The following is a 22,834-nucleotide window of genomic DNA, read 5'->3' on the forward strand; positions in this document are numbered from 1 at the left end:
TTTTACGACGTCTATCCTTTCTGGTGACAAAGATTTCTTATTTCCATTAAGGAATATAAGAGCCCCTTCTATTGATTTTTCTGGTACTTTAGTGTTCTCTCTGATAAACTGATCTTTGGTGAGATTAATTCTAGAAATTTGTAATGATTTACCAGATAGTCTTTGCTTATTCTCAACTTCTGCTTTTTCTTCTGATTTTACAGTTAACTTAGAAGAGTCACTTTCGGCAATAATAGACGTTGTTTGACCTTCAAGTTTTTGCTCTTCTTTAAGGTCTAACGTCCCATCTTTGATATTAACAATGTGTTCTTGGTGAATTGGCTCTTCAAGAGCTACTTGTTCAGTTGCGACATTTTGTATATCAGATACCATTTTAAGCTCAGACAAATACTCTTCTGTCTCTAAATCTCTAAATATTTTAGTTTTTTTTTGCTTCTTGTTTTGAATTTTTGGAGGTGGTCCTCCAAACAACGCCCAGCAAGTATCTTCACTTAAACCACTATCTGAGGATTGGAGGCTTAAATTTTCAAGTAGGTCTAATGCCAAGGAAACATCTGCTTCTTCCATGTTTTATCACCCTCTTTGACTTACATGTGAAGGTTTCTGAAATTGTATTATAAGCTTATTAATATCACTTTGTTTTCCTGATAGTCTTACTTATGATGGTATAGATAAAATTGCATGAAATTGAAAATGAAAAGACGTTCTTGATTGATAATATTTTGGTTATAATGTCACTTAAACTTCCAGATAGTGTATTTGTCAAGTTACATCCCTGAAATTACTCCCAAAATTTAATGATGGTTAGCAAAATTTTGAATTTGACTTAACTTAACCAATTTGGATAAGGTGACTGTCTGCTTTCTCCTCTCATGAACTATATTCTCAATAAAAATAATTTCTTTTTTCTTATTAAATTCAAACTTTCGTTTACATCTTCCTTCCTTAATAGTCAACCTAATCTGCACATATATTATATTTCCTGTTGAGGCGAGCCCACCATAAGGTTTACGATTTCGATTAATAAAGGTGTAGCGAAAATGGCCGACCCCACCCAAAAACTAAATCTAACAGCCCAACCCATCAAATTTCAAATGCAAAAGGTTTGCATGCATGCATTCATACCTGAAATAAATTCCTTATTATCTTGATATCAAATCGCCAGATACGTTCACTTTGGCCGTTAATGTGCACTTAGGTATAAAATTAGATATGAACTTAATTCTTGTGTAAAGGATATGATGTGGTGCATTCGTTTTTTCTCTGTAGATGTTGTTACGAGGGTCCAACCATTAGCCAATACCGGTAATCAGAAGCGTTAGTTTTAAATTAATTTAGATTTAGAAAATAGACCGATTTCTCATAAAAATAGGAGGTTCTTAGACCATAGATTCTTACTGGTACTGCTTCTCATTTTAATCTTATTTTCCAACTATTTTTTCGGAAATTTACCGGGCTTGAAGTCTCTTGAATGTAACGATGATTTTACTAGAAATCTAGGAGTTTTCCTCTCCATATTACCTCTATCTGTGGACGCCTCTGAACAATTTCTAAGTAGCGTTTCCATATCTATATTTATTTTCAAAATACATTTTTATCTTAGACCTGCAAATAACTATGAAGTTTTTTCCAAATTTCATATACATACTGTATGAATAGTTTGACAAAAGGGTTTTGGCACCATTGGAAGGGGCATTAAAAATTCAATTAATAAGAGTTAAATGAAGAAAATCATTTAATTAGAATGTGCTTATTATCTTGTGGAAGCTGGAGAAAATCCAATTCTCAGACCTATAAAAAATATTTCAAAGTTTTCCCAGAAGTTTTGTCAAAAGGAATTTGGCGCTGGTGATACTAGTTCTCTAAATTGAGACCACATTGAAGAAAATCGGTAACTTGAAAAGTGGGTGGGTTGTTGATATGGGTATTAGGTAGTACATCCAAATCTCAGCGGTATTACAACGAAAAATAGTTATCTCCTATAAGTATAGTAAGTTTTTCAAAATCTCGCGTAAAGCAAATAGCAAAACGCCGTGAATAATAAAAAATCAGAATTATGAAATGCTCATAATATAATATGTGACTTGTATGAAATCAATATTTCAGACAACTACACTATCCTAAATAGAAACCATACCCCAAGCGAATCCAATTTCAAATTACATCATTTTGATTTACAAGCTTCTCCATCCTGTAACAGACATCTCGACCTTGATCTCATTAAAGTCAAAAGAAATTTGGACTTCAAACTGGGTGATATATATCCAGGGAAACGCAAGGCACAGAAAGGTAATTGGCGGAACGGAATGAAAAGCGTCCGTTAATAAAATTTGTGGCCCCCTAAGAAAATAAAAATAGCATTCTCCGGTTTCTTGCCAGAATAAATTGAGGCAAATTTGTTTCCCTAATAAAATTAAGAGCAAGCTGGCCTTCAGCAGAATTTAATTTACAGCCAAAAGGGACCCTCTTTGAAGAGTTAGTCGTTTCAGGAATGTGGCAAAGACCCATATTCCTTTTGTTCTTAGTGTGAAAATATAATTATTTTTGGTATTACAATAGAATTCTCTTTATTACATCAAATTTTTGCATAAAATCACAAAGCAACCAACTTACATTACCTGAGATTGTATTTAATTAAGTTAAGAGTAATAGAATTTTGGGCGCACTTTTTCCAATTTTTTCGACGAGTTTCTATCTCAAAACCCCCATAATCGTTCGTCTCCGTAAAAGTCGTCAAAAAAACATATGAATAAATTCTCCAGACTTTTCTGGGTAGCCTTAGGAAATTCAGTTTTCATTATGCGAGTAACGCTATATATGTAAAAATGGAAAAGTTTAGTGCGGATGAACATACATGTAGAAAAAGTTAACAGCAACAAGCAAGTCCGCAACAAGAATCGAGCGTTTAAATAGAAATAAAAAGAGGATATAGGACAACCTAGTGATGCGGGTTTCCGCTTATTGGCTTCATCAGGCATGTGTATGTACAAAGGAGGTACACACATACATTATGCCGCGCAACTCCAAAGACATTAACACATGGGGATATAGTGTAGAAAAAATGAAAAAAAAAAGAAGAAACCACAAGTCAGGTCCATTGCCAAAACTCTTGAAGTTAAAAAAAATGAGTGCGGATAAATCTACATGTAGACAAACTGGACATTTCTAATTGGGTAATTCACAACAGGTATCCATGGCGAAGCGGCCGTTGATATACTGACCTTATCTCCGATATTGAGAAAACTTTGAGTATATCCACAATAGGCTGAGCTGCTGATGCTTGCCTGTGGTTCCTTCTTTTTTCCTTTCTCCTTTTGAGGCCACAAGCGTGCCTCTTATTTCTTTTGCAGATGTGCTGCTTTGCCTAGAAACTTTATATTACATTACATCAAGCATGACCTAACTAATGCATTTACACATCATATCTAGTGGAATTGAATCGAGAAACAAGATAACGCATAAACTAGATAGACCAAATTGTAGTATAGTGGGAACGACGTGTACAAATGTTGGTGCAGGTGGACCTCGTTCCTTGCCAGCCTTATTTTAGTTATTTTACTGCAACCTTGGATTGATGCATTGCCCTGCATGGCCGTGTTTACTCCGGTCTGGCTGCGAAATACATTTGCACATGGATAATGTCTACAAATAAATATCGGTCGGTTTTCTACCGAGTTTATTTTGACAGTCCATGTCTGAACTTTACTTTTAGACACAAAGTATTACTGTTTAATAATAATTTTGTTTAGAAAATGAATTTGGCTTTTCATTTTCTAAAATCATACTTACGCAAATATGTGTAGATCTACTTCTTAAGAAATTTCAGTCAAAATCTTTTGCGTGAAGTTTAAAACTTTCCAATAAATCGATAATCTTGTACTAAATTTTATTTTACTGAGAGGTATTTTATCGGTACTAATAAATAGAATCATAGCAATTCACTAAAATGTTATTCGTAAATAAGCAATTTTAGTACCTAGAAACTAAATATAAATTTGTTTTTACATAATATGTCAGCCAAAATCCTGCTGTAAACCAAGCAGTCTGAAATTTCGCCACAAATCTAAAATCCTTCAAATTAATATCATTTCAATGAGAGATAATTTATCGGTTTTAGTTTGGAAGAAATATTCTAGAAATTGTGCGAAATCTAATCTTATTTATGGACTAAATGATATACTGTAAATATGCAATTTTACCTCCTATAAAATGAATATGAAATTTATCTTTGCTTATAAAATTTCAATGAAAATCTTGCTTCAAACAAAGCAATGTAAAATTTTCTAAAAAATTCAGAAGGTATTCGAGCGAGTCGCCGAGTATCTAGATTTATATAGCCCTATAATAGGAATACTACTAAACCAACTTGGTAACGAGCTTTTTATGGTGATGGCGAAGCGTATTTGAATTGGATTTGCCAAGAATCTCTTAAGAATGGGTTTGCTTCTAAAGTATCTAAAGCAATATGCGTATATTCGAGTAAAAGGGAGTGTAAACCAAATCGGTATTGAAAATTTGGTTTCGAAACTAGAACTAAGAATTTCCCGTGAAAAAAAAATAGAAATTCTTACCAGAAACAATAAAGGCTTCAGGTATAAATATTCTTCTTACGACTATTAAATTCACAACTGGTTAGAAATGAACAAGATGAATCCATCTGAAATTATAGTGGTAATATTATAACTTGTCTTCTAAACTTATATCTAAATTTATACTTTTCAAAGAAAATTATTTAGAATATTAATATCTTTCTTCTTAAAATGAATAAAAGTTAGAGAAATTTAGGCGTTTTTTCTGATATCTTTTTTTATTTAAACTGCTTCTTAATCTCCTCTCCATTAAACAATATACGTGTCCTCATTTAACATGTTGAGGTAGGCCATATTTCCTCTCTGTCTGGAAAGAAATACCAGATAAACATTGTTGCAATGCATTACTCTGTTGAGTTATCAGCATGTCGGGCTGTGACTTGTTAACATAAAAATAAATAACCCACAGGAAATTTTGGAAGTAGATAATGCAGAAGCGGCCCAGATAGTATTTGCTGGCGGCTCTCAGACACAGAGACCCAATAAATAAGCCATTTCGAAAGAAGAGATAGCTAAACGATTTTCCTCTTTTTATGCCTATGCAGTAATGGATTTTCGAGTTGCTGGCTTTGAACATTGAAATAAAGAGAAGACCCAAAAACGCCAGCAAAAAATAGTGTCAACATTGTAAAAATCTTAAAGAAACTGAGGAAAAATTTTAAGGGATGTAGATGATCAATATCTCATCTCTCTTCTTCTCTCAGCTCTTGGGGAATTAGAAAATAAATTTAAACCTTAAACTGACTTGGCCAAGCATAGACGCAAAAATGTGAATTTCGTTGCGAATTTTAAGTCGCAGAATCATATTACTGGCCGTAGACGCGAAAAAATATTTAACTCTTCCAGAATTAGAGAACGTAAACCTACTTAGCCAGGCATTAACGTGAGAACGTGAAATTCCTCGGGAATTTGAAGTCACAAAATTATTTTACCGGCCGTAGGCACGAAAAATTTAACTCTTCAGGAATCCGAAAACGTAAAACAACTCGGAGCGGCGTAAACGCGAGAACGTGAAATTCGTTGAGAATTTGAAGTAGCAAATTGACTTGCCAGCCGTGTAATTGTAAAAAATCGTCATTTTGAAACGATTTTGTTTTCCAATTTTCATCCCAATTTTTTTGTTTGTATTAATGTTATTTGATTAAATACCTAGTTTAGTTCAAAAAGAAACTTTTTTTTTATAACGCGGCGAGCCGAAAAATCGTATCAAAATTCTAGCTAACTAACCTAACTAACCTAACTAAGAACTAATCTTTTACATTGTGTATTATATCGACTACTTGGTTAAGTTTATGGCACTATTTGTATACACATTTTGTATGTCTCATGTTGCAAATAAATACGTTAACGAATTTTTCTATGACTGTCTTGAAATTAGCTTATTGTATTCTTCTTCAGTTGACACGCATTCTTTAGTAGAGAGTTCCAGTATTCTTGAAGAAGTAGGATTTCTAAATCCTTCTTAACGCCATTTCCTTTCACCCGGCTTGAGTGCGAAGCAAATATGATTATTAATGAAAATTTAGGGTCATATCTGAATGTCAACCTTAAACTCTCACATGATTTTTTTTCTGAGAGACTAATGGTTCTTTGTAGCTGTGTCTATTACTGTTTACCGGATCACCATGTTGGACATCCTTATCTTGAACATACTGTATAAGAATTCTTGTAGCAAGAGTAGTTCATAGCACTGCATCTATCATTAATATGTTGTCTTAATACACGTATGTGTTAGGAATTCTTAACACACACGTCTGTTAATTTTTTCGGCAACTGTATTCTCTGCTTGTTAGTTTAATTTCCTTTAATGACCTTAGCGAACGTAGGAGCGGAAAAATTTTGTCTTGCGGAAATGTAAAACGAGTCGACAATTTAAAGTCGCAACATGATTTGCCGGTCGTTTAGTTGCGAAAAAATAAAAATCCTCGGTAATTCGAAACCGTTTGGTTTTTGGTTATTCGTTCAAATGCGAATTTGAAATAAATTTGGAACAAGTTCGTCAAAACCAACTATCGTCAGTTTCAAGTAATTAGGATGAAGAATATACAAATCGCATCAGAGGCATTCAATTCTGTACAGAAACAACCAACCTAGAAAGTGGCATCATGCACCCGCTCTACATAGCGTGAAGCTGTCATACTATATTTTTTGTAATAAAAAACCAACTATTGCAACTAATTACGCCGAAGAATATACAAAGCACATCAGAGGCGTCCAGTTTTGTGGCGAAGTCAACCTAGAAAGTGGCATCATTCACCCGTTCCACATAGCCCAAAACCGTGGCAACGGTGTAAACCCATCGCGCAGCCTATATAATTGCAGTTGTCCTTGAAAACATATGTACACACGCATTGAGGGCATATCTATCTGTGTGCATGGTTGCAGCGACAGCAGCAGCAGCAGCATCGCGAGCGCAGCAACCGGGCCACTACGGCGAAGGCGTCGTCGGCGACCGATCTCATCTCATCTCAACCAGGGTCAAAAAAGCGTTTCTCGCAGCTAAATCTATCAGGAGTCGACCGCGACGTCGATCCACGATAACACACTTTACCTCGTCGGGTTAAGTGCAAGCGATTGCAACACTGTGCACAGACGATTGGTGACGTTGTGATAACGCGAAAGTTATTGGATTACCAGAGAACGAGGTTACAAGGTAATTTGTTTTATTTACGCTCATTATTGCTTCATTGCTTCAATTGGTCCGCCAGACGGTTGTTTGTACTGGTTGGTGGTGTTTTTGACTTCGTGCATCACTGCACATGACTTGCCACTTACCGAGTACCTGCGAAATGTTGCATTGCCGAGGAAGGCAAAAAAAATCCTCCAATCGAAACAATATTAACCTGGGATTGTGGACTTGCATTAATACGCTCAGCTTTAAGGTAAAAAATCTGCAGTAATTGCAAAAAAGTAATAAATGACAAATTTATCGGGAATTGGAACGCGCTAAAGAGTTTTGTTGGCCGTAGGCGCGAGAAAGTCAAATTTGTCAAGAATTTGAACGCGCGGTACAATTTTGCCGACCGTCACGGTCAGAATGACAAATTCATAGGAAGTTTGAACGTTCTAAACTTTGCTGGCAGTAGTGGTGAGAAAGGCAATTTTGTGGCGAATTTCAACTAAAGATGATTTTGCCTGACGTTGCGGTAAAAGTGATGAGTTTGTCGAGAATGTGAACGAAAAACTTGCTGTTGTAGACGCGAAAAAGTAAAGTCCGACGGGAATTTAATGTCACTTTTGAAGGTGGTAGCAGTACATAAGAAATTTTGAATGTTTTTTACTTCTTGGTCTATGAATTGAAGCAAAAATTTAATACATGAAAAACAATCTTTGTTATTAAATTTTCGGATCAACAACTATTCGGGAAGTTCCATACTTAGGGTTCCAGTTGGCAAATCACCATAGAAATATTTCACCAAGGCGGACAGGTCATATCTGGATATTTTTTAATTTGACCGACAACGTCAATAATGATAGAAAAGTGACATATATCGTCAATGATAGTGACAGTTTACATTTGACAAAATGAAATTGACAAGTTATATACCTGATTAATATTATATTTTAATAATATATTTCATTGGCCGGACATTTTCCAATTCTAGCTGCTACAAACGGACGACTTGAGCACACGAGATATCGACCATTCGGACTAGTGAGAATGACTAGAATTGTTAATATAAAAAATTATCTACGTGTCAATCTGTTCATTATTATTTGATGCAACGATGTAAGTCCACGTCTTTATTGAAAGTAATTGCATTGTAAAAAGGCGAAAAGTACAATTTTCTTGTCAGATTCCAGTTTTTTCTTGCCTAAACGGGATTTTTTCATTGTGTATGAATTGAAATATATGACATGTTCTATAATAATTGCTGATGAGCGACCGAGTGGAGCTATTCGGTGGCGCGACTAAGTGGTCCGGGGGCCCTTAAGCCGGGGCTTGTTGTCGGCGACACGAATTTAACGGCTTGAACCAACGGCAGGGCCGCCTGCCGCTGGTTCAAGATGCAGGATCGCCTCACTCACTCATGCTTCCGTTTAACGATATTTTTGAGATGGCAATCGTTGGGTATCGAGTCTGTAGTGGGTGTTCAAATTCTATCTAAAATGTTGTTCTGATCACCTTCTCATGAAATATATAGCATTATAACTTATTTTTAAAGCAGAACAAAGAAGATGCAGGTTTTGGGTACATATTTTAGGATTCAAATAGAAAAATATGTAGTAGAAGTGAATTTTAACGCTATTGTTTGATTATGTGTCTTTCGACATTACCATTGTTCGTTTGTGTAATTTCTTCATTTATTAAAACACCCCATCTCCTTGGCGATTTGAAAGTAACCGATGAAATACCGGAAAGCCGCAGCATTTCCTTTGAAGTTTACCGACTTTATGCCGCTAACCAAATTGTGCCCGAGGCCTAGCAAGTTGGTTGGTATCACACTAATATTTCCGTGGCAAAAACAAGCGCCCTAAAACTGTTTAGTGTAGTTTCGTCTTTACGCCTCGTTAATTTTGTGTCTGATTTTGCCGACCGAAACATAAAAATGTCAGATTTTTTCGGAATCGCAGAATAGTTTTGCCGAGGATAAAGGATAGAGTTAAATTTGTTGGAAATTTAGAAATAGCAGAGCCTCCTAAATTATTATCAATCAATATTGTGTCTGAAGAAAAACTTACGAAGGGCTCATTAGAAGCCATAATAAGAACCGAAAAACCTGGAGAAGAACATCTATAACAATTCAGCAATTTCTTCAAGGGGAATTTCATCGAAGATTTGAATCGCAAATGGTTCTGCTGATTATAGGCAAAGAAGTCAAATTTGTAGAAAATTTATACAGGGAGAAAGATTTTACCGGTGGTAAAGGTAAAAATACCGAATTTGTCGAGAATTTGAGTAAAATTCGTTTTGAAGTTAAGTGCGAAAATCTCCCGGCAAAACTCAAATTCATCAAGAATTTAGAGCCACAAAACTATTTTGTTATAGCAATAAAAATGTGTTGATATTTTAAAAATGCGATAGAGGCCATTTAATTCGATTATTTAAAATTACAAACGAAATGATATTAGTTATTTAATTAATGTACATGTTGGTTAACATAATTTATTAATTATTATTTATTAAAGTAATGAATCTAGAATACAACGTTATAATTACAATAAGATATTGTACCTTAAATAAAATTAGTAAATGTAAGATACAGTGTCGTGAGTGACCGGTTGCGATGTGTACCGAGTGAATGTTCGTTGAAAAGTTAGCTTTTGTATAATTTGAGTTATTTTCCAAACCTATTAGTAAGAAGATCGGGAGGGAATATTTATTGGTACCAAAATCTGGAGTTGGTAGTTGTGTAAAACGGAAAAGTGGACATTTGCTCTTAGGTTCAATTTGCAACATGTCGCCCGAAAGGTCAATAGTAATTACTCTGAGAAGTTACACGATAGTACAAGCAGAACGTGCTTTCACGGGCTTCGCCAAATTGTGATATTGTAGGGCTGACAATCCCTATTAATAAAATCTCTGCCGAAAAATATCAATGAATTGAATATAGTATACATACACGGAAGTATGTAACATATACCCCCCTTTGAAATGACCCATTTCAAAAGAATGTGATGCTCTGTGACTATATGGACTCCCGTATGACATTATGCAAGTGAGACTGTGTATATGTGTACCTAATACTACAATGCATGTTTGTAACTGTACAAAAAATAACAAATACTGTACATTATAATACTAAAATTAACAATGTTCTTGGAATGATTCCGGGTCCCTTGATATTGCTGTTGTTGATGCTTCTTCCTTAGAAGGATGGTCCTCAGCGTCCATTAGTAGCGGTACAATTTTTACTACGGGTCTCCTTGTGATACCATCCGAAGTCCTTAGTGAAACAACTCGTGTTATGTTGTTAATGCCCATATGTAGCTGAGGTATCCTCCCCAAGCGCCATCGAGTAGAAGGCGAGTTGTCATCCTTAATAATGACCGTGGATCCTGGTTTTAATTGGCAGTCCATTTGTTGCAGTTGATGAAGATATTCTTGCTGCCAGCGTCGCCAAAAATGTTGAACCATGTATTGCAAGTGTTGATACCTGTCCAGGCGATTGATAGAGATTTCACGCACGTTAACCTCGGGTAATACCATTAGGGATTCTCCAATGAGAAAGTGTGCAGGAGTTAAAGGGATTAGATCGTTGGCATCATCTGATAGGGGTGATAATGGACGGGAATTCAAACAAGCCTTGATTTGTGTTAGTATAGTGTATACTTCTTCGTACGTTAACTCGATTTCGCCGACTACGCGTTTCAAATGAAACTTCGCGAACTTAACCGCGCTTTTCCATACCTGCCAAAATTAGACTAACATGACGGATTTAAGTGCCAAGCAATCTGTTCAGTTGTTGCGTATGTCCTTACCCTGTCCTGAAACCCTTTACTCTGCAATAGAACTCCCAATTCGTTCAACTGATTGTGAGCTCCTACAAAGTTTAACCCGTTATCCGAATATAATTTTTGACAATGACCACGACGCGAAATGAATCATCATAGGCAATTCAGGAACGTGTCTGTTGTTAAATCATGTGCTAATTCGATGTGTACAGCTTTGGTAGTGAAGCATACAAAGATACATACAGAGTGGAAGTTTTGGATGGAACAGTCCATGTAACTGAGATGTCTAACATATGTTGCCAAAATCCTCGGACACGTTGATTTTTGTTTTTTCTTGCGGTTTTTTTGATGGTAAATTAATGTATATAGGGTAGTCCAAAAATCAGGTATGACTACCAACTTTGTTTTTTCAAATGAAAACACTTATTTTTTATTTCATTTTTGAATTTTACGCAAAATTTTAAATGAATTTCATGTACCATATCCTATATCCAAACGCAACAGGTCTCGAGAAATTTACGATTGAACATATCAACAACTAAAACTTTTGATTTCTTTTAAAATTTCTTTAGTCGCGAAAAGGACTGATTTAATACAAAATTAAACAACAAGCAACAATTAAATTAAATGTTCAAATTGGATCCCACCTACTTGATAGTAAGCAAGACAATGAACGAACTCCTGCTTGACATTTTGAAGCATTGCTGGGGTAATTGTTTTTATTTCATTACGGATTCTTTCTTTTAAGGCTTCGATATTTGCTGGTTGGTTTAAGTATACCTTATTCTTAAGATAATCCCATAGAAAGTAATCTGAAGGCGTGAGGTCAGGTGATCATGTATTAAATCGGTCCTTTTCAGGACCACAGAAATGAAAAAAAAAATTAAAAATTTTAGTTTTTGATATATTCAATCGTAAATTTCTCAAGACTTGTTACGTTTAGGTATAGGACATGGTACATGGAACACACTTAGAATTTTTCGTAGAATTCAAAAATAAAATAAAAAATAGGTATATCTATTTGAAAAAACAAAGTTAGTGGTCGTATCTGATTTTTGGACTACCCTGTATGTGTGAATTTACCATCAAAAAAATTGCAAGAAAAATAAAAATCGACGTGTTGGAGGATTTTGGCCGCATATGTTTGGCATCTTACTTATGGACTGTTCCATTCAAAACTTCTACTATATATACATATGTATATGCCTTAATAGTAACGACTGCGAGCTCTTTCCCTTAAGTACAATGGTCCAGCATAATCAACCACTAATGCAAAATGAACGAGTTGAAGTGGTGCATAATGATAGTAAATTGCCCATGATATATTGAGTAGTGATGCCTTGCAATCGAGTGCATGTGAAGCATTTTTTGACAATTTTACATACTATCATCTTAGCTGAGGATATTAGGGCTTGACATCCAGCATGGAATAAAGGATTCAATGATGATAGTCTGCTAGATTTTGCCACCGATTACGACGCCCTCAAATGTTTCAACTCTTCATAAAAACTCCCTTGCTGAGCTATTTTAATAAGACACCTTTATTCCCGCCGTATTTCATTGGTGGCCAATGTTGATGTTTTTATCTTCTTGTTTTTATTGCGAGTTATGTGTATGAACCTTAAACAATATGCGATTACCTGAATGAGTCGTGGCCATGATGAGATTTGGCTAAACAAATTGAAGGGTTAAGTGACATTGGTGAGAATGATCATAGATGTTATGCGTTTTTCATCGTTTATATCCTCCTCTGCTTGTGTCCTTACACGGCCATGATGTATTGTCTTGAGATAACCACCAATGATCATGCCATCACAATATTGAATTGGATATTTGCATTGGATCTACACTGCACGACACCAAATCTGCTGGATTATTTTCAGAAGTGACATGTGCCCAATTGTCGTTAGTTAATCGTTGTATTTCTCCAATACTATTAGCTTACTATTATAACTAAAAGTCTTCCACCTGTTCGATTGGCCTTTAATCCATGCTAACGTAATCATGGAGTCACTTTAAAAGCATTGACCATCGATTTTTGTTTATAAAGCTTGCCTGGCTTCACTGGCCAATTGAGCTAATAATAACGCCGCCGATAGTTTTAACCTAAGTATAGACATATTCAGCGGTGCAACTCTTGATTTCGCACAAAGTAATTGAATTGTGTGATTTTGATTCTTATCTGTTGATCTTAAGTAAATGCACGCTCCAAATGCCCTTTCAGATGCATTGCTGAAACCGTGGAGTTCTAATCGTATGATTTGGTCACCTAATACTCTGCGAGGTATTTGAATGTTATATAAATAATGAACCCTTGTTGAATCTCCTTCCAGATTATATGTAAATCCTGGGGCAATGACTCATTCCACCTAATTTAAAATGGCCACATACGTTGTAAAATGATTTTTCCATGAACAGTGATAGGTGCAATAAGCCCCAATGGGTCAAATATTTGAGCGACTTGTGATAATATTGACCTTTTGGTTATTTTCCTTTTTTCTCGTGGACTTATTGTAATCAATAGTTCATCAGTGTTGGTTTTCCATTTCAATCCTAACGTTTTAGGATCCTTATTGGATTCTATCACTTGTTGTTGTTGTCACATCTTCTAATATCTGTGCATCATTGGATGCCCTTTCATAATTCAAATCCTCTCGTTCTTAGTAATTGTGTTAAACTCTGCCTTAATTCTTGAGCAGTGTCAATGATATTTATGCCCGTAAGTAGGTCGTCTACATAAAAATCATTGATGATGACTTCACTGTTGTTAGGATGTGCTTCCTTGTTTTCTTTGCCAATTTGCCTAAGACATCGTTTGGCTAAATATGCACCAAGTCTCGTGCCATATGTAACTGTATTTAGTTCAAATATTTGTATGGGTTGTGTGTCATCTGGGCGCCACACAATGCGTTGATAACATTTATTCTCCTTTGGTACCCAAATTTGCCGATACATTTGTTTCACATCAACTGCAATAATATATTTATGTTTCTTGAATCTCGATAATATCGAAAATAGCTTACTTTGAATCTCGTATTCAGCGTGTTGAACATCGTTTAAGAACAGACCTGAAATGGTAACTATCGAACCGTCAAATACGACTCGGAGTTTGATAGTCGTACTCTGTTCCTTGATAATCGCATGATGTGGAAGATAGAAACCATTGTTCGCTTCTTTTATTTGCTGTTGTGATAGCCTCGACATATGCCCAAGATGCTCGCATTCTTGTATGAATTTGGTATATTCCATATGCATTTGATTTGAATTTCCTTTCCATTGATAAGAAACGCTTCATTGCTATGTGATATGATTCACCTAACTGATCCCTTTTGTCATTGAATGGTAGATTTACTATTATATAAATCTGCCATTTGAGTCTCCAGACGTCGATGATACAAACAATTGCTCGCATGGATCAAAGAATTTTAATGGAGGAGTTCCACTATTTTGTGTGCACTCCTCAGATGCCTAAAATCTCTCCACTTATTGGTGTAATTGTGTGTTTATTATCATATAACATGATGCCTTATCACGTAACAATTGGGATTTCTGTTGAATGCTCCCTGTAATGATCCAACCTAGTTTCATCTTTTGTAAAAGAGGTTGGTCTCTGCTGGTTTTTATTTAACCAACACATAGAAAATCTCAGAGTAGTCCAGCACCTATGAGAAGGTCAACTAGTCGACTGTCGTCAAATGATGGATCAGTTAACTCAATTCCAGTTGATAATCGTATGCACTTCCTGTTTATCTTACTGTTGGGCATGTCATCTCTTATTTTTGGGGTGATTAAGCAAGTGATTGTTATTTTGAAACCCGTAATGCGCGATTGTAATTTCAATAATGTTTTATGGTTCAAACTAACTGTTGATTAGTATATTCCGGAAATCGTTGTATCCGTACTTGTTTTGATCAACCTTAACTTGTTGCAAAGGTCTTGCGTGATGAAATGGATCTGTGATCCTGAATCCAACAATGCACGGCATTCATGGATAACTCCTTTGTGATCATATACTTGTACAACAGCAGTACCAAGTATCACATATGTTGAAGTGTTGCCTGATGATTGAACGGTTAATTCGGTGAAATTAACAGGCCTCTCAGATGCAATGCTATTTTCACTAGATATGTCGTTTAGTTCGTTGTTGAGCTTAGTAGAATGTAATGACGATTGCATTTCTTATACGCACCCGCAGAGCATGATTTGTTTTGATGATCCGACCTCAAACAATTAAAACATAACTTTAACTCCCCTGTACGCTCAATACGTCCTTGAATGTCTCTATTTCTGAACCTTTTATACATGTAGATGGGGTGTTTCTCCTTACATTCTGGGCACGAATTCATAATTGTGGCTAATGATATAGCGCGTTCACTTGTCTTTTTACCGCCTTTATGATTGGCTCGCTTTCTTTAATTCTACGCGATTAATTGTTTCTCGATGAAATCTGTTTGTAAATATTTGCAATGGCTTTCTAGGGTTACAATGAAATCGTCGAATGTTCTTTGATTTACGGTACTCAATGTACGCTTACTCCAACTTCTTTGAGTTTCGTCGTCCAATTTTTTGTACATTAAATGTGTGAGAAACGAATCCCATGTGCCTTTTGCTTGCTCCATACTCCTTAAGGCGATTAGATGATTGTGCACATCATCAATGAGACGGCATAAATCTGTGTATGAATTTTTTGTCATGGGTGTAAGTTCATATAAGGCTTGTGTGTGATGCTGAATTAACTCTTCAGAATTTTCATACCTATCCTGAAGCTTCTTCCACGCATGATCATAATTTATTTCTGAAATGCCTAACGACTGAACCGCGCTCGCGGCTTCACCTTCAAGTGCGTTGTTAAGATAATTGAATTTATCGATTTTTGACAATGACGTCTATGAATTGACTAACGAATTAAATGAATCGCTGAAATTTATCCATTTTGATAAATCCTCATTGAATTTGGGCAATGATATCTGTGGTAATTGCTTTAACACAGGTGCGTTATTGGATGGTGTGCTTGACTGCACGATTGTGTTTTCTTGTCCCGTTCTATCCCTGTTATTTGTATTTACCATTAGTTCTTCCAAGTTAACCAATTCATAATAGTCGTATTCGTCTGATTCCTTTGCTATTGCATCCATATCTCCCGTTTGGATCGATGCTTCGATTTGACCTTGTATATGATTATATTCTGATCAGAGTGACTCATGACCTGTCAAGCGTGCGTATATTTGGTAGTGCTTGTCCCTATTCGCAGGATCTTCTAGGAATTTTCTAAAACAAGTGATTTTTGCCTTAATTACTCTGTGTTTATTCTTTAAATCGTCATCAGTCATGCTTGTTTAGGTATGCAATATATGGCTGCTCGTAATGCAATTATAAATCGAGACTTGATGAATATGACAAATTAAGAATAAATGAAAGGATATGGCTTACGTTCTGTTGACTTCCCGCTTCACTAGTTGTTGTGATGATTGATCAGACACTTCACGACGATGTCGACCTCGTTGCTAGCTGGCACCTCAAGCACTTGGTTCGTCTTGCGTCCTTGTTGAATTGTCGATATCGTCTTTGCATTAACTTAACCCGGCACTTACGATGATCTCGATCACGTTGATAGTTGGCACCACAAGCACTCGTTGTGTACTTGCGTCCTTGATGAATTGTCGATGCACTTAAATTTCACCTTACTCGTGTTGATATGTGTTCTAGATCCGGCTCGAAGGACCAATGTTTGATTCATTTATTTAAAATTATAAACGAAATGATATTAGTTATTCAACTAATGCACGTACCGATTAACATGATTTATTAATTATTATTTGTTAAAGTAATGGATATAGAATACAACGTTACAGTCACTATAAGGTATTGTACCTTAAATAAAATTAGTAAGTGTAAGATAGAGTGTTATGAGTGACCGGTTGCGATGTGTACTGAGTGAATATTCGTTAAAAAGTGAGCTTTTGTATAATTTGAGTAATTTTCCAAACCTATCAGTAAGAAGGTCGGGAAGAAACATTTATTGGTACCGAAATCTGGAGTCAGTAGTTGTAAAACGGAAAAGTGGACATCTGCTCTTAGATTCAATTTGCAACAAGTTGCTCGAAGGGTCAATAGTAATTACCCTGAGAAATTACACGATAGTACGACCAGAACGTGCTTTCACGAGCTTCGCCAAATTGTGATACTCTAGGGCTGACAATATCTACTAATAAAATCTCTGCCGAAAGATCTCAACGAATGGAATATGTATACTATACGGATGTCACAGAGGCACCTCATTGTTATGCGAAATCAATCAATGGTGAATTGCAGTGATAATTTGCACTATTGCATACTACAAATATACTATAATAAGTGCATTGAAAATTATCGATCCGTTTTAGGGCAATATGCATGAATGTAATTTGGGATGAAATAAGTACGAGGGCGCATAGTGTACGTATGTTCTTCTTTTGTACCAAATGTCAAAATAAACTCATGCAGTTTTTAGAAATACATTTTCAAGTAAAAATTATCGGTAATTTTGATGCATTTATGCCATTATCCGCGATAATATCCCTGGTCGTCCTAGCGATATCGAAATGAACTGAAATGTTTCGATATTGAGGTCGTATTCTTCGAGGATGTGAATCATTAAATTATCTTTTTTAATTTTTTAGAACTATACACACATGCAATTTAAACTGAAAAAGGCATTCGTGTATTAGTGTTTTTACAGCTTAATGTAACAACCAAACTTCCCAAAAATGAACTTGCATTTATTGTAGTATTCTGATAATTCTTTTTAGGACATTTACAGAGAACAAAATTCTTAGTATAAATTCTCTCCATTTCTGAGGTTGTGCCTCCGGGGTATTTAAACGCCACTGACGTCATCGCAAGAATGCAGACCGCCATTTCAAATTTCAGCTATTAACGTTGCAGTCAAGTGCTACGAACGTTCAACGTTAGATATATCGCTAAATGCGTCGCTCCAGTGAATGTCGTAAACCCTGAGTTTAAACCCAAACATTTTTATGGGGTACCAGTGACCAATCCCATAAAGCGTACTTAACACTTACCTACAATTAAAGTTTTTAGTACTTTGTTGTCGTGGATTTATAGCTACTTTAAGCGACTGCTGAAAACGACTCTATTAATAGGTAAAAGATATGAAAGGTTAGGATATTTTGGCTCGATTGTTGACAGCATTCAAGATGCTTTTTGAAACAATTCTGTATTAGTAATTTGGATTGGATCTAAATTTGATTAAAATTAGATTATTCTTTCTAAAGCTAAAATCTCTTGAGACAATACGACCGAACTTCTCTTTCTGATACATTCAGTGACCTGATTTCCTTTTTTTTTTTTACCAACTCAGAACAACTCTGTTTAAACATTATAACTCTCATAGGAATTAGAAAATGTTTTTGGAGTTTTGTTTTTGCCTTGAATTTGTCAATTTTTGACCTGTTATTTGTGAACGGCCAGAAACAGAATTTAGGTATATAATAGACAAGTTTGTGATTTTTGATCTAAAAAGGTAACGTCTATTTTTTTCATTTGAAGCATAGAATTTAAATTTTTAGTATTCAATTCGGAATAGAGGAGGTTAGTCCTGATAGATTAAGCTATTGTATAAAATTCTTTTGATCCTTTCGAAATCATCAATTGTGCATTCTAAACCATCGTGTCTTCTGTTGACCTTGTCTTTACAGATTCACATAAGATTCTACGTTGTTAACTCAATGAGGAATTCATGGTGACCATTTTTACCATCACACAGCAGCCTTCTACCATATTTTTGATGTTGAGAGGGTCACTAAAAACATCCACTTTATATGCCAAAGCAAATATTTTTACTAGAATTATTGGCCATCATATCTCGGCTGGGAAGGGAGTTGAGGCACACTTAAGCCCACTAACGTTAAGAGGACGTCCCAGACATATAAATATCGAATGCACACACTTAATACATACATAAAGGCTTTTCACAAGCAATCCCGACTCTTAAATCAGATGGCCTTGGCGTCGCACCAGCCACGAGATGCAGATACAAACGAATCCGGTCTGTTGAAGATAGTTCGAGAACGATAGTAAATTGCTCATAGAACTTGAGGAACCATACTGCTATTGTTGGCTAGAGAAACACTCCTGCGAAAGAAGAGGGAGAAACCAAATTATTAGAAGAAATCATTGAACTCATTAAGATGTAAGCAGAATCCTTTTATCATGAAAAAGGTAAAATGTTTTAGCCTGCTTTTGAAAACATCACCCCATCATCATTTTAGCGATGCTCATGAAACGATGACGGGGTCATATCATCACTTCATACCAACAGTTTATTGCACACTTTCCTTCCAAAATTTCTCCAACCATACTTACTCCCACACTGCTCATTTATACTAATAAATATTATCAAATTAATGTCACAATTATTGAGATTATCGTGTTTAAGTTCTACACAATAATTATTATTAATATTTCCTAAAAAATAATTAAGTTACAAACTAAAAGCTAACATCGGCAATGTCGCTCTTTAGCGATCGCGGCAGGTCCTGGGCAGTGGACAGGCATCTCATCTTACATTTACTCTTTCATGCTGACTTAAACACTGTTGCCAGTCAATAGAGGTCATATTTCCTGATTTTAAATTTCGGAATTTAGTTATACTATACTTAAGAGAATTAACTAAAGTTAAAGAACCAACGAATTTCAAAGGTTTCTAAAATACTTGTTATATATATTTATTATGTGCTCAAAGTTGGATTAAATTTGTTATTCTTTTTGAGGGCGCAACGATGAGAGATGAGTCCATTTTTCTTTAAATTCATTTAAATAATAACGAAAAATGGAACAAATGTTTACCCACGTGCTCCAAGATTCATTTAAATGTATCTTTTATGCCTTTTTAAATCTACTCTAAAATTTAATTAGGGAATTAGTTTAATATATTTTTAATTTAATGTCTTCTTTAATAAATAAAAAATGATAAATGGTGAATTTTTGCAAAACGATAAGGTTTTGTTATTTTTTTGGAAATAGGACATATGGTCAACATAGTTGAAAAATTTCATGCTTCAGGACGAATTGACTAATATACGTCCTAACATTAGTGCACTGGATAAATAAACACATCCACAACGGTTGGCGCAGATGTTTCTCTACTATTTTTATGATGGTGCTATTCTAAACATGCACATCCTTACATATAAACAATTTAGATTAAAAAAAACTACACTGTATAAAATTACACTCCCTTTTGTCCAGAGTTCGATAATTCATTTTGATTGCTTATGATGATAAAAGTGAAATTAAATTATAGAGGTACATACCTATTACTTTATTTTTGTGTTTTTTTAACTGTTTTACTCTTATAAACTCTCGGGCTGAGAACAAAAAGTATTAAAACTGTTATAAAAAGGCAGTAAAACCTAAACTTGGATATTTAATGATAACGATTTAATAAAGAAATTTTAGAGCTTTTTGGCAACCCTATAAATTGATTGCCTCAGTTTTTATTCTTCGTTTAAAATGTACTTAATTTAGTAATGATGTAATCATTTAGTCAACCGATCTTTTCACCTTTCTATGCTAGTCAATGGTAATCAGTTTAAAGGCCAATGTAAATCCCATATAAAGCTAGATCGAAAGACTGATAAGGAAAACACACATTTCCTGAAAGCAGTCGTTAAACCACAGATCAGCTTAGACGATGTTCCTAACATCTTCATCATTGCTTGATAGGAGCAGAAATGGCTTAAGATCCTTTCAACTTGTCAGCATAAATTTCCCCAAAATCAGATGACGATTCCATAAGTGGGCAATAACAACAGTAAACTACCTATGTCTTTGGGAAAGTTGTTTCTGGTTTATGACAAATAGTGCCTATGTAGGAACACTCAATAAAGCTATAAGAGCCAATATTTTTGGGAGCGATTTTCTTGTAGAAGAGGAAAATTGACCCTGAAAACATCTAAATATATGGGTCATGGGCCTGTTTTGCATCCCTTTTGCCTTGAATCATTTGTAACGGAGCTGGATATAGGAGCATCAATAGTGTTAAGGGATGCCGCCAGCACCATAATTTAGGTTAACTAATGGGACAGTTATGGATTTTGGTATCAAAGGGCTCTAATGAGGGATCCGGGAAGACAGCTGATTTAAACGAACGATGGCAGTTTCATGCTCGATATTAAGAACACAGAGCTTAGGCTTAGTGTGTACTTGCGATTAAAAAATCACAGCGATTAAAAAGTTGCAATTAGCCTTATTTTTTTTGCGACTCGATTGTCTCAAGTTAAACTCACACAGTTGTACTACCATAGACCTGCATGCATTTGATATTTTTCAACTGCAGCCTTATTGTTTTGTGGTGCATTGGTAGCCAAAGTGAGTTTAGATTTGAATTTTAACTACAATAATGTTTCTTTCCTACGTTTATCTACTACATCACCTTTTTTTGGTAATATACACGGCATAGCTAAATTTCAGTATTCATTATTCGGAGATGTCCAAAGAAAATGGAAAAATTAAAAAGATTACTTTGTAAGAAGAGTAGCAGGTCTAGTCAAGCAGCCAAGAAAAGAAGGAAATACTATATGTTCTTTGATTCTATGCTGTTTTTAAGTCTATGTATGAAGGAACGACCAACCAGCAGTAAAGTAGTAACTGAAGGTGAAAATACAAATATAAATGAAACTATCCAATAAAAAAAAAGTTCTACAGTTAAAAAATAAAGTAACAAAAAGGTCGACAGAAACATTTTATGAAAAAACCCTCCTGAACATATTGGTGTTAAAAAGCAAGAAACAACTAGATGATAAGAATTTCGCTCTGATGTTTGTTCCTACGTTGAAAAAACTGAACATCGACCAAAAGCATTTTGCAAAAATAGAAATATTAAATGTGATGAAGTGTGCCAAAAACTATAACTCTCCATAATATGCAACATTAATTCAACAGCTTTCACCATCTTCAATTATCATCCAATAATATTATATGATTTCGGAACAGTTCTCATCCAGCTAAATGTCACCCAATGGTTTGCTCTATCACAGGAGGAATCATTTTCTCATATTGAATCGCACTCAGCAAATACCATGAACCCTATTCATTATATACCCACGTCAATTTCATTACCATCATCATTCCCATCGTTGATCAATGCAACATTTGAAGTATCATTCGAAAGTAGTGAAGTAGTATATGATGTATCTCACTGGTAAAAAGCTAAATATATAAGGATGTATTGAAAAAAAACCAAAGAATATTCTTTATGTTCAAATGTCATTTATAAGTTAATTAAGGAAATAAATTATATTTAAACACTTTTTTTATCTTAAAATCACTGATACTCGTTCGTCTGCTGACACGGTTTTCCTCCATCTAATGTTTTGGTAAGTTATATGAGCCCCTACTAGTTCAAGCAGTTCATTGAAACTATTTGCATTCGTACGACAAAAAATTGGAAGAATTTTCGACGATATTCTGTTATCTCGTGATGAAGTGTGTGAAATTATCCTTTTAGCAATCTGCTGCTTACAATTGGATGCACCCCATAGCGCTTTTGCTTTTTTTCTGGTAGTGAAAAACAAGAATGATCATAGTACCTATCTCTTTGAATTCTATTTCGTTATTGTGGTGCGATAAAAAGTCGCAAGTGTAGGTTTTTGCTTCTATTATGCGCTTATTCTATACGCGCACCTACGTTTGCGACTTTAGTTGCACGATATAAAATCGCAAATGCGTGCTAAGCCTTAATTGCTGCTAAGAATATATTAGTATTCATTAATTTTATAGTAAATTTGGAGAAAATAGAGATTTTGAGTTAAAAGAAAGGTTTGTCGATTATCACTTCTATTTTTTAT

General features: G+C 35.1%; 2 protein-coding genes across 2 annotated transcripts in view; one reads left to right on the forward strand and one right to left on the reverse strand.

Annotated features, from left to right (window-relative positions):
- EcR (Ecdysone receptor) overlaps positions 1 to 22,834 on the forward strand; it is a 145,394-nt gene that overhangs the window by 19,881 nt on the left and 102,679 nt on the right. The gene's annotated exons all lie outside the window — the stretch shown is intronic.
- LOC136413648 (uncharacterized) lies at positions 12,798 to 14,397 on the reverse strand. The gene is made up of 6 exons (XM_066397324.1): positions 14,301 to 14,397; positions 14,009 to 14,254; positions 13,664 to 13,954; positions 13,377 to 13,565; positions 13,041 to 13,332; positions 12,798 to 12,918 (listed from the first exon to the last, which is right to left on the reverse strand). The coding sequence occupies exons 1-6, from the start codon at positions 14,395 to 14,397 to the stop codon at positions 12,798 to 12,800; spliced, it is 1,236 nt and encodes a 411-aa protein (XP_066253421.1).

This window comes from Euwallacea similis, chromosome 14 (assembly GCF_039881205.1).
Source record: "Euwallacea similis isolate ESF13 chromosome 14, ESF131.1, whole genome shotgun sequence".
NCBI lineage: Eukaryota > Metazoa > Arthropoda > Insecta > Coleoptera > Curculionidae > Euwallacea > Euwallacea similis.

Coding starts and splice junctions, on each gene's coding strand:
- LOC136413648 (XM_066397324.1), bottom strand. CDS start 14,397: ATGCGAGCAATTGTTTGTATCATCGACGTCTGGAGACTCAAATGGCAG. Junction 13,955..14,008: donor CGCTGAATACGAGATTCAAA/GTAAGCTATTTT, acceptor ATATTATTGCAG/TTGATGTGAAACAAATGTAT. Junction 13,566..13,663: donor TGCTCAAGAATTAAGGCAGA/GTTTAACACAAT, acceptor AACAAGTGATAG/AATCCAATAAGGATCCTAAA.